This window comes from Aotus nancymaae, unplaced genomic scaffold (genome assembly GCF_030222135.1).
Source record: "Aotus nancymaae isolate 86718 unplaced genomic scaffold, 86718_ANA_hifiasm-v0.15.2.pri h1tg000015l_0, whole genome shotgun sequence".
Classification (NCBI taxonomy): Eukaryota; Metazoa; Chordata; class Mammalia; order Primates; family Aotidae; genus Aotus; species Aotus nancymaae.
Genome location: NW_026988426.1, coordinates 5,276,586 through 5,295,128, shown reverse-complemented (window position 1 = coordinate 5,295,128; position 18,543 = coordinate 5,276,586). Strand labels below are relative to the sequence as shown.

General features: G+C 52.3%; 1 protein-coding gene across 1 annotated transcript in view; it reads left to right on the top strand.

Moving 5' to 3' along the window:
• Nucleotides 1–18,543, top strand: part of SDK1 (sidekick cell adhesion molecule 1) — a 652,070-nt gene that overhangs the window by 538,425 nt on the left and 95,102 nt on the right. The window contains exons 28-31 of the mRNA XM_021675988.2: nt 1,497–1,691; nt 4,332–4,533; nt 13,951–14,054; nt 17,201–17,271. Of these exons, the coding sequence (XP_021531663.2) occupies nt 1,497–1,691; nt 4,332–4,533; nt 13,951–14,054; nt 17,201–17,271 (572 nt within the window). The remainder of the gene's footprint in view (nt 1–1,496; nt 1,692–4,331; nt 4,534–13,950; nt 14,055–17,200; nt 17,272–18,543) is intronic.

Below are 18,543 nucleotides of genomic sequence, written 5' to 3'. Positions count from 1 at the left end.
GTCCCCGGTCTGTGTGGTGGTGATTAGGATGCTGATGGTGACTGGTGATGCCTGGGGCCTGATGCGAGGATGCACTTGAAGTCTGACCTCCCAGATGGCGGGCTGGGGAGGGGCTCATTAAACCCTTGGATGAGTAACAAGGTGCAGGAGCTGGGAGGATGCCCTTGAGCTCAGTCACCCACAAGCCAGAGACCCAAGAGCAGGAAGAACAGAGAGGGAAGGGTTCACCCAAGCAGAGGCCAAGAGGAAGAGCAGAGAGAGGGAGGGTTCACCCGGAGCAGAGGCCAAGAGTGGGGTTTACCTGGAGTAGAAGCCAAGAACAGGGTTCACCCAGAGCAGAGGCCAAGATCATGGTTCACCCGAGCAGAGGCTGACAGGAAGAGCAGAGAGAGGGCAGGGTCCACCCCAAGCAGAGGCCAGGAGCTGGGTTCACCAGAGCAGAGGCCAAGAGCAGGGGCCAAGAGCGGCAGGCAAGTGGTGTGGGGTTGCCCCGCAACTCCTCCCCATACAGGGTGAGCCTCCTACGCAGAGGCCGCTCCACAAAGACGCAGCCCTGCCGAGGCCAGAGTGTGGCTCTGTTCCCTGAGGCGTCCTCTTTTGTTTAACTCCAACAGTTGGGCTGTCATTAATTTTGTTGGAAGCCACAGCACCCCATCCGTTCTGGTTTTAATCAGCACAGGAGCTCAGTCGCCGGACCGCATGTTGTCTGTGAGCCAGGGACGGTGTGGACAAGGCCTGTCCAGACACCAGTCGGGGAGGCCTGGGACGGCCAGTGGAGAGGGGTGATCATTAATAAGGAATGTCTGGTCAACCCCAAGCCCATCCTAATTGAGAAACTTAGGGAGCCAGGAGCCTTCCCTCAACTAGGAAGCATGGGGGATTCTGTAAGCAGAGCTGCCCTGGCAGGGCTGCTCAGGAGGGGTGGGAACACAGAAGAGGCTGAATGGCTGCTGGGCTCCCAGGAGGAAGCTGGGGGTCAGAGGTGCAGGTAGACAGGGAAGAGGAAGGAGGGAAGGAGGAGTGGCAGGTGTGGGGCTGCTGTCCTGTCTGCACAGGCCATGCTGCCATTGGCAAGAATTAAAGGACTTCCTAAGAGAACGAGGGGGAGGGCCAGCCTGCAGGAGGGAGGAAGAGGCAGGGACTGAGAAGCCACAGCCCTCTGCAGCTCCATGGGGAGCAGGGTGGGACCAGGTCCTTGTGGCATGCTCGCCAAGTGCTAGTATCCTCAGGAAAGATGAACCCATGTTCACACCTTGTTCCTGTGAAGGATGGAGCGGGAAACAAGCTTCATGGGAAATTCCACGCAGGACCCACCATTCATCATGGCCATGAGACTGCCCTTTCCGTGCACAGGCAGTGACCTCCAGCAACAGAGAAGAGACAGATGGCCTTGCCAGGGTTTCTACTCCAGGGGCCAGCGTGGGGTGCGGGCACAGGATGTCCTTGTACCATGGGTGAGTGACTCAGTGGCTGTCTTCTGTGCCACCTGCCTGCAGGGTACCAGATCGCCTACCGCCTGGCCAGCAGCAGCCCCCACACCTTCACCACTGTGGAGGTCGGCGCCACAGTGAGGCAGTTCACAGCCACTGACTTGGCCCCGGAGTCCGCATACATCTTCAGGCTGTCTGCCAAGACGAGGCAGGGCTGGGGGGAGCCACTGGAGGCCACCGTCATCACCACCGAGAAGAGAGGTAAGACCTGTGGGGACCCAGGGATGCTGCGGACGTGGCAGGTGCTGCTTCCTCAGTCAGACCCTCTGGGGTCTTTGGGTACTTGGGAGCCTTCGGCCTTCCCTTCAGAGAAAGAGAAGGGACATGAGCATTTACGAAACACCCCCTAGCCCAAGACGGAGCTGGATACACTGTCCAACAGCATTATATGTCACACCTTCAGCCTCACGCTTGCTCTCTTGGACACGTGAGCTTTGCAGTGACACCTTCAGCCTCACACCTCTCTCAGACATGTGAGATGGTCTCAGGTTTAAGGAGAGCACCGTTGCTCACAGAGGCTGAGTACCTGGGGCAAGGCTGCACAGTCACCATGTTTGAGGATGAGCTCCCTGAAGGCAGCCCCTGGTCTCTGATATTAAACCCGTATCTCCCATTGAGCAGGTGCTCAGTAAGTTTTCCAAATAGCTGAATTCCTGCTGAGAACTGCCAGGTGAACAGCGCTCTGGTCCACACACAGGGTGGCAGGGGGGCAGGTGTTCCGTGCACTGCACTTGGCTTATCCTCCCTGGAGCCCAGGGAGCAGTGTGGCTTTAGCTCTGTTTTTTACCAAAGATGAGATGGAGGAATCTAAGAGAGTGTTACTAATTTGCCCAGACACACAGCTGTGGAGCTGAGATCTGGACCCTCCTCTGACACCGTGAGGCCAGCTCTTCCCATGAAAGTCTATAGCAGGCACCCTTCTCAGTGGGCTTCGCGCCTGTCCTCAGACCTTGCATCGTCCAGGGTTGATGCCACAGAACCCTCACCTCAGCAGCCCTGGCTCCCATTCCAGGTCCTGATGTCATGGCCAGACCCAGGGACCGTGTGGGAATGAGGACAGGACGGGGGAGCTTCCAGGCTCCCCTGCAGGGACACTTGGAGCACAGAGCTCTGGCCTCGCTCCTATTCTTGTTTTTTTTATTTTTGAAACAAGGTCTTGCTCTGTCGCCCAGGCTGGAGTGCAGCGATGTGATCGTAGGTCACTGCAGCCTGGAATGCCTGGGCTCAAGCAGTGCTCCCACCCCAGCGCCCCTAGTAGCTGGGACTACAGGCACACATCACCATGCCTTGCTAACTATGTTCTGCAGAGACAGTCTTGCTGTGATACCCATCTTGGCCTCCCAAAGTGCTGGGGTTACAAATGTGAGCCACCATACGAGGCTAATTATTTTAATTTTTGTGGAGATGGGGGAGTCTTACTACGTTGCCCAGGCTGGTCTCCAGCTCCTGGGCTCAAGCAATCCTCCAGCCTCAGCCTCCCGAAGCTCTGCAATTGAAGGCCTGAGCCCCCAAATTCAGTCCCCCTACAGCATTCAATGAAAGCACATCCCCTCTATAACCGTTACCACTATCATTATTATTATTAATTATTAATGCTATTAGTTGGAGGGATGGAAGCCCTCAGTCACCACAGACACCAAAGCTGCTTTTGCAGCATGAAGCACATGGAAGAGATGCCCCATGAAGGGGCGCTCCCATTTTCCTGCTGTCACCCCGGGTATCAGCACTCAGGGCTGTCGGCATCTCAGGAAGATGGTAATGACTCTCCCAAGCAGACATTCTGACTTCATTTTCCAATGTACTCATGGTTTTATGGTTCATTTTTCTTAAGCATTGACTGTGCCCCTCCCATGAGCCAGGCATGTGTGCAGGTGCATCACAGATGCGGTCTCACAGCTGGTCCCCTTATTTCCCCGTGTCCCACTCCACAGCCCCACCCTACATCATGGCACCTGATTATCGGGCCCAGAGATTTCAGAGATTTTCCACCAGGGCCCCCATCCTCTGTCCTCGTGGCTCAGGGAGAGGGAATCCAAGAGACTTGCTAGTTACTGCTGAGTCCAGGAGGGGGCCTTTGAAACAGGAGACCCTGGGCCACCATCCCGGAGGCCAGGAGAAATCACACGGCCAGGGTGTGTGCTTGCAGGGGCAAGTGCTGATGAAGTGAGATGGAAGCACTCCTCCCACGCCTGCCACCGCGGGCTGACAATCAATTGCCGCTTTACACACGCCACACATTCTAATCAGAATCAATAATCTTCATGATAAACAATTAAACAATTATTCCTTCTGCTGCGGAACTTCTCTGCTGAAATCGATGGGGTGCAGAGGCACAGCGGCGCCAGATGATGGGCAGCCCAGGCAGAGCCTGGCCCTGGGCACCCCGCGTCCCCCGTCCAAGCTACTGCAGACAGCAGAGGCAGTGACAGCCCAGAGCATCACTGAGTAGAGGCTGCAGATGCTTTAGCCTCTGGGTGACTGCGAGGGGGAGAAAATTCAGCGTTAAAGGTAGACTGAGCCCAACTGCTTGGAGCAGCCCCCAAGCCCCTGCAACCCCACCTGTCATCACAGACGCAGTGCCTGGTGGTCTGGTGGCCCCAGGATTCCTGTGTGGCTTTGCTCCTGTGTGTCGGTCTCTGCAAGTAGCATGTTCAGAGTCAGCCTAAAGAGAGCCTCTCATCTCTCTGACCCAATGAAGGGACTGGCTTCAGACTGTCCTATGCATTCAGGCAGCTCTTGTGGGCAGGCAGTCAGCCCTGTACAGCGGTGTAGCCTCCTGGGGATCCTCCTTGGGAAGGGCAGCCTCTCACATGCCCCTGGTCTGTCCTCGTTTGGTTGCAGAGCGGCCGGCGCCCCCCAGAGAGCTGCTGGTGCCCCAGGCGGAAGTGACCGCGCGCAGCCTCCAGCTCCAGTGGGTTCCGGGCAGCGATGGGGCCTCCCCCATCCGGTATTTCACCGTGCAGGTGCGAGAGCTGCCCCGGGGGGAGTGGCAGACCTTCTCCTCGTCCATCAGCCACGAGGCCACAGCCTGTGTCGTCGAAAGGTACTGAGAAGGCAGGAGGACCTCACTGGGGAACCAGGTCCTGGCCACTTCCAGCCAGCTCCTTTCCAGATAGTGGGGAGTCTGTGTGGGGCAAGCAGGCACACCCCTGAGGGCACAGGCCCCCTTTTACTTTGACACTGCCCATGCTGGGAACCTCAGAACTCCCAGGTCCTGGAGCCACTTCCAAGGACCCACTTCCAGCCCCTTCCAGGAGTCTCCTCTTCCAGCAGTGCAGGGCTGGTTTGAACACCCCAGGACCCAGGGATTGGTGAGGCAGAGGTGATGGGGGGCTGGATGTAGGGGCTCAAGTCTTAGCCCCTTCCAAGGCTGGCACTGGGGAGGGGAGCATGTGGAGGAGGGCAGGGCCGGCCTTGGGTGTTCCAGGTCAGAGGGACGTTGCTTCCCTTTGCATTCTCAAAAGCAGCAGGGAGATGAATGGTGCCATGAGTGCTGTGCTTCCTTCGTGATGGCTGATGGGGAGATAGGAGGGCGTGCCTGGGACAAGACAAGAGTCTGTCCACTCACCCAGTTCCCAGTTATTTAGTGGACCGCTGGGCTCAGCACGGGAGAGGGTTGTGCTGATGGTAGCAGTGGCATCCTGAGGGTCCCCCAGGGTCCTCATGGCTGCAGTTACAGGCTCACCCACTCTTTACAACCAAAGAAACTGCCGTCATTGCACAAACAGTTGTCCTAGGGCTCGGAAGCCACCCCAGGAGTCCCGCACCCTTGCTGTGTGCCCTGCCCAGGCTCTCCTGGGGCGTGTCGGGTTTATAGGCCCTGCCTGAGCAAGGCCACCCGGGACACCTGTCTCGTGCTTCTCACCTACCTGGAGTTTTGTCACTTGTCACTGAGCTCACACTTCAGGCTGAGGAGCAGGGCTCTTGGCGTGAGTCCAGTGTCCAAGAGCTCTGGAGCCTGCATCAGCGCCTAAGAAGGTGGAGGGGCCGAGACGGTGGTCTCCAGGCTGGCTGAGCTTCTTCTTTCTCTCTGGTGGTCACATAGGTCAGCTTTACAACCCTGCAGTCACCCAGCAAGGGGAGACCATGACCTACTCTACAGAGGAAAACCAAGGCCAGAAAAGTTTGTCGCTTGCACGTAGTCCCCACCCAGCCTCCGTGGCACCCAGCTGGCCTCATCTTCGAGGCTGCCTGGCTCAGCCCCGCCCGCCTGAACCTGAACATAGGGAGGGAGGCATGTCCCAGCTGAAGCCCCTGGCAGCTCCTCTTAATACCACCCTTGCCCTATCCCACTCTGCCCTAGGGACAAAATTCAGGCTTTGGAGTGAGGGCTGATTGGAGTTAGGTGTCACTAGTCCTAGATGTGACAATGGTGGGGTTCAAAGAGAAGAGAAGCCCCCCAAAACTCCCATCCCAGGCTTAAGGACCTAGCCCCTCCCAAGGCTGACATTGGAAAGGATGGAGGCGAAACACTTGTTCAGGTGGGGTGACCCAGTGGGCGTGTCGGGACAGGGCTGGAACTGTGCAGACTCAGCCTGGCTTCTGCCACTTGCCGTTGAGTGATCTGGGACAGGTGATGGGTTCTTAGGTATCTCTGGCTCCCTGGAGTTTGAGTTGTGAGGTTTGGAGATGATGATAAGGCCCTCTGGATGGTCATGGCCATGGATGCCAATATCACCTTTGCCACCCCCACACGGTGTTCCCAAGAGGTGCGGCTGGGTGTCAAACGGAAATCCTGACCAGAGTCCCTGAGCAGCCCAAGGCAGGTCACATGGAACCTCAGGAACTCATGCTGCAGCTCCCAGGCCCCCACTGGAGATCACAGACCAAGAAGGAAGCCAGCACTCCAGTGCACAGCTCAGCCCTCTGCAGCCCCAAAGGACCCACCCTGGCACCCTCTCCAGTCTCATGGTCCTAGCAGTCCTCTGCTCTCCTGAAAACTGAGGTGGAATGGTCCCTACGCACAGAGCTTGTTTCCAGCAGGTCACTGCCTGGCCTCCCACGTGCAGGGCACAGCATCTGGTGAGGTCCATATGGAGGCAGGTTGAAATTTAGCAAAGCTGTTCCATCCCCATGACTGTAGTTATGCCCCTCATGTTCGGAAAGCGAGGCTGCAGCAGCTCCAGCTGGATGTCCTCTCTGAGGTGTTTTCTTTCCCTTGTGATCTAGTCACTTAGCTTCCAGAAGGTTAATGCTTTGAGAGGACTTCACCACCACCACCACCGTCATCCTCATCGCCATCATCATTGCCAGGATGTCATTTTCAATACCACTTCCATATGTCATTTCATACGATGTTCGTAACCACCACGTGGACATACAGACCAGACTTCTCACTATCCCCATTTTATACACGCAGACATTGAGGCAGAGATATCTTAAGTAATGCATATGCTGGTGCCTCAACTTCTCTAAATGGAAGGGATATTTCCTGAGGTGTTTGTAGCTATCACATTCCATGAGCCAGAAATCAAGGCTTCATAGACACAAGCCATGTTCTGCATTTAATTTACAAGGGTCTGCAATATCTGAAAACCCGTGTGTGTGCATCTGAACACCAAGCTCTCCACAGTCAGTCTCCCTTAGTAGCCACATGGCCTTGGAAAAGTCCAGCCCTTGGCTGCCTGCTGGGACTTTGTCTTCTCATCTGTGAAAGGCAGGGCTGGAGCAGAGATCCTGCTGTTCCTTCCATCTCTGCAAGTCCAAGGTTTGCCTCATTACTGACCGCCAGCAAACTGGCAGCCAAGAAATAAGGCAACCGGAATAGTCAGACTGTCCGCCAGCATCCCACTTACTCTTCGAGCAACAGCAATGTACCTCAAGAAGTACAGCCCTCGTCCCTCCAGAGGAAAGCACTCCTAGTTGCAGATAGCATCCTCCCAGAGTCCTAGAATTCTCCTGGCAGAGCCCCGAGGGTCAGGGGAGTGTGGTTGGGTGCGCCCAGCCTGACTTAATAAACCATACTGGATGCTTAGCTTAATTGGCAGTGTGCTCACAGATATAAATAACCTCATCCTTTGTGTAACCACCTGAAAGAAGGAAAAAAATATCCGGTCACTTTTCCTGAAGGCTTCTGAAACCAAACAGACTAATTGTGTGCCTGGGACTTCATGTTGGAAAGGAGAGGTCCATGTTTCAGGACCGACAGTTTAATTTCGTATAGGAGAGACCGCTGTCAATTTCCTAATGGGCCAGAACTAGGACAAATGCTTCTTCTGCCTATCAATAGAGAACATGTCACAGGAGAATCCCAGGAAAGTGGTATTTTGTACACTGCCACAGTATAATCTCCCTTCCTGTTTAATAATCCTGACAGCTACATTTACTTTCACCTGTTGCATAAAATCTGCTAGTATCCAAAAAACATAAAGAGTTTAACTGTCTAAATTTGGTGACCATGACTGCATCCAGGGAATATGGGTCTACACCCCCAGGAAGAGGGGTTGGGTTTGAGACGTGTTCAGGCATTGCCAGTGCCTAATTGGTAGTTGAAGTTGTGAGATGGGGTAGCCTCCCACAGAAGTGCAATAGAGAGGAAGAAGAGAGGGATTCTGAGCCCAGTGTGACTTGAAGGTTCTGGATGTCACTTTAGGACAGAGCAGTGGCCGCATGGGCTCAGTGGGTGGCTGTGCATCTGGGTAGTGATGGGCTTGGCCCCTCCTCTGAGCCCTCCCATGGGATAGGTGCAGTGGGTCCAAACAGAAAAACCCAGAGGGAATTAGCACAGAAAACAAGTAGGGATTAAATGACTGTCAGCACGCCAGCACTAGCTCCATTGAGGTGACTTGTTTTTTTCTTTTTCCATATAGTGTGATTTTAAAAAGTACCAGTATTTAAGAATCAGATGAGCTGGGCACCATTGCTCACACCTGTAATCCCAGCACTTACAGAGGCCAAGGTGGGTGGATCACCTGAGATCAGGAGTTCCAGATCAGCCTGACTAATATGGCGAAACCCCATCTCTATAAAAACACAAAAATCAGCCGGGTGTGGTGACATGCACCTGTAGTCCCAGCTACTTGGGAGGCTGAGACAGGAGAATTGCTGGAACCTGGGCAGCGGAGGTTGCAGTGAGCCGAGATCATGCCACTGTACTCCAGCCTGGGCAACAGAGCAAGATTCCATCTCCAAAAAAAAAAAAAAAAGAATCAGATGAACTTGGGCAAGAATATTGTACATGAGCTTGATATTCTTTGTAATGCAGTAGTGATGTCTGAGTCTTTTTGTTCATTTATTTGGTTGGTTGTTTTGTTTTTGTCTGTCACCTGGGCTGGAGTACAATAGCTGGGTCATTGCTCACTGCAGCCTCCAACTCCCGGGCTCAAGACACCCTCCTGTTTCAGCCTCCTGGGCAGCCAGGACTACATGCATATGCTATCATGCCCAGCTAATGCTTTAATTTTTTTATTTCTTTATTTTAATTTTTTTAGAGATAAGGTCTCACTATGTTGCCCAAGCTGGTCTCAAACTCCTAGCCTCAAGTGATATTCTCACCTCCACTTCCCAAAGTACTGGAATTACAGGCATGAGCTACCATGCCTGGCCCATAGCAAATTCTTAATAAACATTTTTAGTGCTTTCCAGATAAGTAAATAAAGACAGCAGTGAATCGCTTTAAAAAGATGCTCAGCACTCATCCATTTTATGTTAGAACCAAAATGAATGAATGGAGCTCCTCCTATTTAAGACTCTGTGGCTGGGCATGGTGGCTCACACCTGTAATCCCAGTAGTTTGGGAGGCTGAGGTGGGTGGATCATGAGGTCAAAAGATAGAGACCATCCTGGCCAACATGGTGAAACCCTGTCTCTACTAAAATACAAAAATTAGTCAGGTGTGGTGATGCATGCCTGTAATCCCAGCTACTCGGGAGACTGAGGCAGAAGAATCACTTGAACCCAAAAGGCAAAGGTTGCAGTGAGTCAAGATTGCACCACTGCACTCCAGCCTGGTGACAGAGCGAGACTCCATCTCAAAAAAAAAAAAAAAAAAGAAGAAGACTCTGCATTTAGCTCTGAGGGAGGAACATGGAACTTAAGCTACATCCTTCCCCAACACCCATTCCAGAACACTTTGGCTCTGGAGGTCAAGTTCGTATGTATGATTAGCCATCCCAGGCAGTATGTGTACAAACTGGCTTTCTAAATATATTGATCATTGATTTGGGGTAGCAACAGTGAGGATCCTGTGTTATCCAAATTATTTATTTCCTGAGTTTGGGGTGATTAGAAGAAAGAGGTTAGATGGCAGATGTGATCTCAAATATATCCCTTCGTCTATCCAGTTTCTGAGTTTGTACGTGGAGACTTGGGAGGCGAGGCATAGGGAAAAGCAGAGGCCCGGGGAGGTAGCAGGCAGCATTGATGGGTTCCTGGGTACAAAGGAGGGCTCCAGGGTGTGGGAGCCAGAGAAATCCTTTGGGAAGACAGGAAAAAGCACATCACATGTATTCATTGCCTGCTGTGTGCCATGATCCTTCCGACTCCATGAGGATGGGTGGTGTGATGACATTTTCACCACAGTTCTGGAAGCCCGGGTGCTGCTGTCTCCATTTCCATAGCCAAATACAGCTTGGCTCTGAGAAACTGACTTGCTCCAGTGAGTAGTGGCAGAGCCAGCGCTGGAATTCTGCTTGGCCTACTCCAAAGCAGAGGTTTGAGCTGGCCTGACAGCGTGAACAGAGTGCAGAATTGGGGGGAATTAGAAGGGTTGCAGGAAGGTGTCTGCATCCTGTGTGCATTTGTTCTTTTATTGTGGAGTCACCAAAGTCCTGCTCTGCCACAGTAGGGAGCATGGCGGGAGCAGTGGAGGTAAGGGTCTCAAGGATCAGACATCTGGGCTGAGAGGTGGACCAGTCGTCCACAGGAGCAGTGCTGCAGGGAGATAAAGAGGCAGGTTAGGGTGAATGCACAGAGGATGCTACCATCTGGGATCACAAAGCCAGGAGAGGGGATGATAGTGCTGCCCTCTGTGTGTCTCATTTGGGTGGTGGGGCTGCTGCTCCCTTAGCTGCTGGAGCTGCTTTCTGCCTGGTTTCGGGGCACTGGCATCACTTCTGCCGAGAGGGTTAACTCACGCAGATCTGCACTTTGTGTTCCCTGCAGCTCCCAGAGACACTTCATCAATCCTCATTGAATGAAGTGAGCCCAGCAAAACACAGGCCTCACGCTAGGCACTCTGCTCTCTGTCCTCCTGCGCACGCAACCCCATTTGTCTGGGAGCCGGGCTGATTTGTCCAGCCACCTGACACGCACTTATAGCACACCGCGTGTGCCCCGCTCAGCGCCAGACCCAGGCAGGACAGCGGAGAAAGAGGGGCTTCAAGGAGCTTGCAGTGTGGCTCCAAACCCCCAAATTGTAGCAAAGTGTGAAATACTAAACGGTGTGGTGCTGAATATAACTGCAAATTAGTGCCAGAGGTCAGCGAGAAAAATAAACATAATTGCAAATAAATAAACAAGTAAACAAATCATTTCTGCAACACCTACTGTGTGCCAGATATGATGTTAGTATTTACATGTCCTCATAGGCACCCCTCCCCCTGCCATGCTGAGAAACTTCGGAGATGGGGAACAGCATACTCATCCAGATCTGCCTTCTGCAGATCTGCCGAGCACCTCTCTTGGCTCTTGGAGTACAGCAGAAAAGGAGGCTGACTCGGTCCCTGTCCTTGTGGATGTCCCTGTTCACCTCGCAGGTGGACAAGGCAGGGAGGTCAGATCCTCATGGATGTCCTGTAAAGACAGACAGACAGTTGTCAAGGAAATGTCACCCACTGTGATGCAGAAGATGAAGGGAAGGAACAAGGTGCAGGGCACAGGAGGCAGGGCTGTCTAAGCAGATATTTATGGATCCATAGGAACAGCTGATCCTTAGCGAGCTTGCACCACGTGCCTGACTCTGCTGAGTGCTTCACCTGAGTTTAAGCCTCACATCGGTTTCACGATGCCTGTGCTATTATCAGCCCAGATAAAGAAACTGAGGCAAAGTATGCTGTCCAAGGTTAACTGGGAGGTAGAAGCCAGGTGGTTTGACTTCATGGTCCACGTTCCTAATGATCACTCTGCTGCCTCCTGGTACAGGAGGAGAAGGAGCCAGTGGGGCTACAGTAGGTGGTGCAGGTGGATGAGGCTGGGAGGCCACAGGAGGCCACATAACATGTGGTTATCACCCACACAAGACAAAATAACCTCTAGGATGTAGGAGCAGAGGGGAAATTGTTTTAACTTAGCAACGGCTGTCTCCCAGAAACCTGGAGCAAAGGTCATTTTTATGGCTGGACTTCAGAAGTATCTCCATTAAAGCTGGGACCAAGGCCAGCTGCCTCCTGGGGCTGTTTTTCCTGTTGTGGATGCTAAGTGCAGACGACCTGAGACATGCCTGCAGTCAGGGACTGGGAAGTAGCAAGACCAGACCAGGTTCTGGAGAGCTGCAGCGGAAGGGCATGCCTTGAGGTGTGAGCTGGTAGAGAAACACTGTAATCTGGTCTTAAGCAGGACGGTGACATGAAAGCAGCAATAGAATCTGATCATGATTTCCAAAAATGGTTTTCAGTTTTCTAAAAAGCAGAATCCTTCCCTTAAACCAAATATGACCCAGGCCGAATACATAAACCCAATGAGCGTAGAGATGCTGCTAGCTGATGCGGGCTGTGTGGGGCTCAGGACTTTAGAGGGCTTCAGAGTCCTGAGGGTCCACAGGGCTCCTTTTGAAAGCCACTGGTTTACAGATTCCATTGGGAGGGAGGACGGAAGATTGGTTTTCAGGTGATGAGGGCTTTGGCTTAGAGGGATCATTGAGGAGATTTTAGATGTGGGGTATGGGGGTTGAGAGTCCTGAAGCACCCCAAGTTTCCTGGAAACTGAGAGGAGGGTGGAGCCCTCACCTGATGCAGAGCCACTGCCTGCCAGGGAAAATAAGGGAGCAGCTTTCTCACTTGCTCATTCTGAAGTCACATGAAGGGCATCTGAGAGAAGCCAGCCAGCCAGTGACTGAGCACGCACGGGCTGTAGGGTGGGTCCGTGACCGACTGGGGCTTGACCAAGATCCCAGCATCATGTGCACAGAAGAGTGTGGCTGAAGGCTTAGTCTAAGGAATGGCATGGGACTTGGCACAGGAGACCCATTGCATGTAGAATGGCTGGACGGAGGGAGGGAGGGAAGGAAGGGAGGGATGGAGGGAAGGGAGGGAAAGAGGGAAGGGAGGGAGGGAGGGGAGGGGAGAAGGAAGGAAGAAAGGAAGGAAGGAAGAGAAGGAAAAGGAAGGAGGGAAGGGAGGAAAAAGGGAGAGAAAGAAGAAAGGGAAGGGAGGAGTGAAGAAAGGAAGGAAGGAGAAAGAGAAGGAAGGTGGAAGGGAGAGGAGGAAGGAGGGAAGGGAAGAAGAAAGGAAGGAAAGAGGGAAGGGAGACATACAAGGAAGGAAGGAGGGGAGGGAGGAATGAAGAAAGGAAGGAGAGAAGGAGGGAAGGGAAGAAAAGGAAGGAAGGAAAGTGGGAAGGGAGGAATAAGGGAGAGAAGGAAGGAGGGAGGGAGGGAGGGAAGAAGAAAGGACAGAAGGAAGGTGGGTGGGCAGATGGAAGTAGGCCTGAAGTGATAACACCAAAAGGCACCTCAGGGAAGCCTTAGTGCTGTTGACATCTTCGAAGTTCGGGGGGCATTTTTCACTTGGATGGTTGCCAGGGATGTGGTCTTATGTAAAGTGACATGTGAATGTTGCCATTTACTATCCCTCTAGCAGTGGGCCTCAGTTTTATCATCCTCAAAATGGGAATAATGATGCCTCCTTTCACAGAGCTCACACGGGTTGAAAGGGGTTGTGCTTGCCATGTGCCTGGCACCATGTCAGCCCCAGTGAACAGCAGGGATATGGGGCTGGTGGGTCTTTGCCTGCAGCCAGACAGGTGGTGGACCTTGGAGAGGCCTTCAAGGCTGGGCCTGGCCAGTAAAGAGCTCCAGGAGGACGAACCATGAGAATCAGACGGAAACTCACTTTATACTCCAGATCAGCACAAGGGCCCCAGAAGTCAACTCTTCCTGAGAAATTCCTGACATTCCTTGGGGAGCAGCGATGTGCTGACTGGAGTGCCAGGGCAGCTCCAGTGAGGGGTTCGCAGTGCCTCCCCAAGGAGCCCTGAGCAGAATCTCCCCCCGGCCAGGATGCCCTGCACTCACTGCCCTCTGTGCAGCTCCTTTCCCCCTGAGGATTACGGTGGCCCAGGTGTTCAAGGGATTCTCCCAGGACAGATTCAGGGTCCCCTTGAAGCCCCTGTTCACCGCACCTGGGAAGTGACTGGGTCTGAGTCAAGAACAGCCTCCCTGCTAACCTGTCTCAGACTCGCACAGGAGCCTAGAGTCTCAGGGCAGGGGAGGGATTTGCCCCTCTTCCCAAGGCTTCACCAGAGGTGCCCGAGGGCAGGGCAGGGTGGCAGGGCCCCAGCAGTCATGGTCTCTTCCACATTGCAGGCTGAGGCCCTTCACCTCCTACAAGCTGCGCCTGAAAGCCACCAATGACATTGGGGACAGTGACTTCAGTTCGGAGACAGAGGCGGTGACCACGCTGCAGGATGGTGAGCAACCTAGGGCACAGACCATGTTCCTGGACACTGCCCCTGGACCCTAGGACACTGAGGCCCCACTTTCGTCTTGAGCCAGGAAGGGGTCACCAGGGAGCGGTGGCAAGCGGTAGAATTCCATTAGTGACAGGCAGCTTGGAGGGTTTCTGCACAGCCTGTGATTGTAAATCAAGGCTCCGAGGGCTTCCAAATGGAATGGAAGTTTCTTTGATTGGCTTCCAAAGCCCCTACTATCCATTAGCATCCCAGAAATTGAATAATTGATAGGGTCATTAAAAATAAATGTCAGCGGGTAGCTGGGTTTTAAGAGATTTTCCCAATTTTTCTCATTCGCGAGCCACTCTTTGGCAACAGTGCAGGTAAGTGATAGGAAGTGAGGTCTCCCCCGAGCTCCAGGTGGCGTTTTCACCCGCTCCATCCTACCTCTGTGACATTGGGCCTGAAGATGGATTGTCCTTCTGTGTGGCCCAGGCCTGTGGTGAGCCCAGGAGGCAGCTCTATCACCCACATCCAGCAATGATCACAGGACGGGTGGGATGGAAAAGAATGGATGGTGGGTAATAGCTCAGCTCCCAGTCTGGAAACCAAGCACTTAGTTCACCCAGCAGTGCTTCATCATCATTCCCTCAGCATACCCCCAAAGCACTGTCTTTACCATTTAACGCTCCAGTGGAAGAATTCTCCAATACATCAGTTTCCAACTGGCTCTCTCTGTGACCCCACATCTTCAGTTCTGCTCTCTCGATGACCTGGAAGTGTGGTTTCTCCCACACAGGCCTCCCTGGACCTCAGGGACCAGCAAAGGGGTTGAGCAAACCATTCCCAGCTTCCCAACAACTCACAGAGGCTGTTTTGTTGCAAACCCTGCACTCCCAGCAGACCAGAACCTGCAAGGGACTCCAACAGGCCCCAGCTGTGCTCCCAGGAAAAGCGCACCTGCCCCTAGAGAAATACTGGCTGGCTTTTACGGCTCCTGCCTCTCACCCAACTCTTTGCTGAGCCTGAATCCTGGGAATTTGTTGGAGCCTTAGGGGAAGCCAGTGAGGAAGAAAGGAGCCACTCTGGATATATGGGGTGGTCCAGGGCCTTAGTGAATGGGCCCTGGGGAGCTGGGATCAACCCCAGGAGCTCACTGCCCAAGAGTCCCACAGCCTTGAAATGTTGAGAAAAAACAAAAGTAAAAATACAAATTAAAGAAGTACAATGTAACAACTCTGTATTTGTTTGGAGAGTATTATGACATTGTACAATTTATAGGTTACTCAAGAGAGCTACAATTATAACAATTACAAATACATAACATTGTACAAATGTATAACATTTGTTACAACTGTGTAACATTGTTATATAACAGTGTTACAAATTATAACATTATAGGAGGTCTTATGAGTAACCTAGAAAGGATTTAAAGTATTCAGGAGGATGTATGCAGGTTACATGCAAATTCTGCACCACCTTATAGTAGCAAACCTGGACCAAGGCTACTTGTTTCCAGTTAATCTGCTTAAAGTGGGGACCAATTTCACACTAAACCACAAGGGAAAGGCTTTGCAGGAACTAAATAACAAAACAAAAACTATATAAATGCATTCATATTAACCTTACCTTTAACACAATTGAGGTAATGTTTGCAACTAAGCACTAAATCTTAGAATCAAGAACAAAAACCCACACTAGCTGATATTATTGTGGAAACCTCTCTGACAGATTGTGTGAGAGCGAAATGCAGCAGCCTCCTTTGACCTCCAGGGCGCCATCCAAAAGGATCATTTATGAAAACAAGGACCATTTATGAAAAACATATTCAAGAGGCCTTTCTTATCCTTTGATATTCAGATCAAGCTTTGATATGCCTATCTTGTCATTGCCTTGCCTGGGATGTGCAGTTTCTCTTTGCAATGGATTTGCATTGTATTTGTGTTGTATTGTCTTACACTATCTAGAGATTGACAGGCACAGACTCTCTCCAGAGGTTGGGGAACCCTTCGTAAGATAGGGAGAGTCCTCTGAGTACGTGGACAGTTTACTGATGAACAGTTTCTTTGTACAGTGATTTCTATTTCCCTGCACAACCTCACAACTCGAGGACATTGAGAACTCCCTATAATGGTACTGCTATGTCACCAGGGCTGTCAGGAAACTGGCTAGAGGGCCCACCCTTAAGCTGGAACCACATGAGCTTGAGGGGAGCTGGAGGGAGACCCGTCCCTAAAGCAGAATGGAGAGGGTGGAGGTGTGACTGATACAGGCACTGCCAGGCCCAGAAAAGAATCACAGAGTAGGTGATTCTCTGTGCTGAGTGGAGAGGTGTCTGCTAGATGCACAAGTGGACTTATGGGAAGAACATCCTCATTCAGTTCAAGTAAATATGGACTGGACACAGAATGTGTGTCAGGCTTCTGCTGGGCCTCAGGGATCTTACAGCTGGGGAGGCATAAGAGTTCAGTTCAATATGCCCAGATAGGACCACATAGATTTGGAGGGAGTAGAGGAGACAGGAAAGAAGGGCACAGAAGACCTCCTGGATGTGGCTGATGACAAGAAGTTTAGTTTGGCCAGAGTGCAGGGCATGGCCATGGACAGAGGTCAAACCAACCTTGTCCCTCCAGAGAGCAGAGCAGATCCATGGCAGATCCCCTTCACTCTGCTGTCCCAGCCATTTGCAGCCTCACCAGAAATTGACCCCCTTTCCTGACAGCCCTTTAGCGTTTCAAACCAAGTGACCTGGCGTGATCATGTGTCCTATTCAGGAAAAGTAGCTCTCACCTAGATATCTTAAAAAAAAAAAAAAAATGTTTCCCCCACTCCCAGAAGATCCAAACCCTGCAGGGAGGGTCTCCAGCCAGACAGCTCCACAATGCCGTCACTGGAGAGGTGCCTCTAGGAACGTCCACCATGGGGAGAGCCCAGTCTGGGTCTGTTTCTCAGGGCCATTGTTAGGGTTCAGTCCCTCCTATCCCAGGCACAGGCTTTGAAGGAGGAGCTCCGGGAATCCCTGAGGAAGGGCAGGAGAAGGGGACCCCTGGAGAAAGAAGGAGGCAGGGCTCATCAGCTTCCCACGTTCCCTGGGGGTGGCCCCGGGAAGGGCAGCGAAACATAACCACCACCCTGACACCCGCTTTCCCCTCCTGTGTTTTCAGTTCCAGGAGAGCCCCCGGGATCTGTATCAGCCACGCCACACACCACATCCTCTGTCCTGATACAGTGGCAGGTAAGAACGAGGGGAATCATGTGTGTTTTGTCAAATGTGTTCTCGTTTTCCTGCGCATTCAGCCATGATGGCTAGACATGAACTGCAAGCCCAGCCCCGAGCTAAGCGTTTGAGAGTAGAACCGAGCAGACACCCCCTCAGACTCACAAACGCAAGTGGGAAATGGTGTCAGTCATCATCTCGGTGTAGTTTCCAAAACATTAGGAGCAGGACTGTGATGCACATAGGGAATGAACTTGACACTCCTTATTGAGGAGGGACCGGCAGGATGGGGAGGCCAGTCTGAGAGCATTGGAGGAACTGAGTATGTCTCTCTCTGCATTTGACCAAGGACACTGGAGCAAGGCTTTTATGTATACACAAATTGGTTATCACCCTCCAGAGGAGCAGTAAAACTGCAGCCTCTGGAGTTAGCTTTACTAGAGAACTCATCTGCAACCAGACAAAATATCTGCTGGATTGTACGTATTTTCCCATAGTCTGGGTCTGTATTTATTATTAGTATTATTTTGAGACAGAGCCTCACTCTGTCGCCCAGGCTGGAGTGCAGTGGCACAATCTTGGCTCACTGCAACCTCTGCCACCCAGGTTCAAACAATTCTCCTACCTCAGCCTCCCAGGTAGCTAGGATTATAGGCACACACCACTATACCCAACTAATTTTTGTATTTTTAGTAAAGATGGTATTTCATCATTTTGACCAGGCTGGTCTCTAACTCCTGATCTCAAGTGATCCACCCACCTCAGCCTCCCAAAATGCTGGTATTTTAGACAAGCCATCACGCCTGGCTAAGTCTGAGTCTGTAATCTCCAGCATGCAGTGAGTCAACCAAAGGCATATTCTTCCAGATAATAACAGAATCCTTGGTGGGGCCTGTTCAGCAATGCTCCAGTAAGGCATTGAAGGACACGCTGCTGTCTCTTTCCCTTAGTTTCAATTTTGGGCAATGTTTACTAACAAATGCATTGATGGCGAAAATAGCAGAGGGACAAAACTGCCTGAGGAAGGGCTGTAGGCCCCAGGGAGATCCCAGCTGACGAGTGGGGTGGGAATCTGCATGGAGGACTCGGCCCAGAGCTCACGTGGCATGGGTCTGGGGCAGGCAGATGTTGAGTTTCCTCAGGGCTGGAGGTTGGCCTGGCAGCAGACACAACAGACAGATGGGCAGGGGGCCAAGCATGAGGGCAGAGTCAAAGCTTCTGGCCCACAGGGAAGTTCCCGAGGCCAGAGTGGGGGCTGCCTTGCTGGGGAGCTGGGAACACAGTGGGATG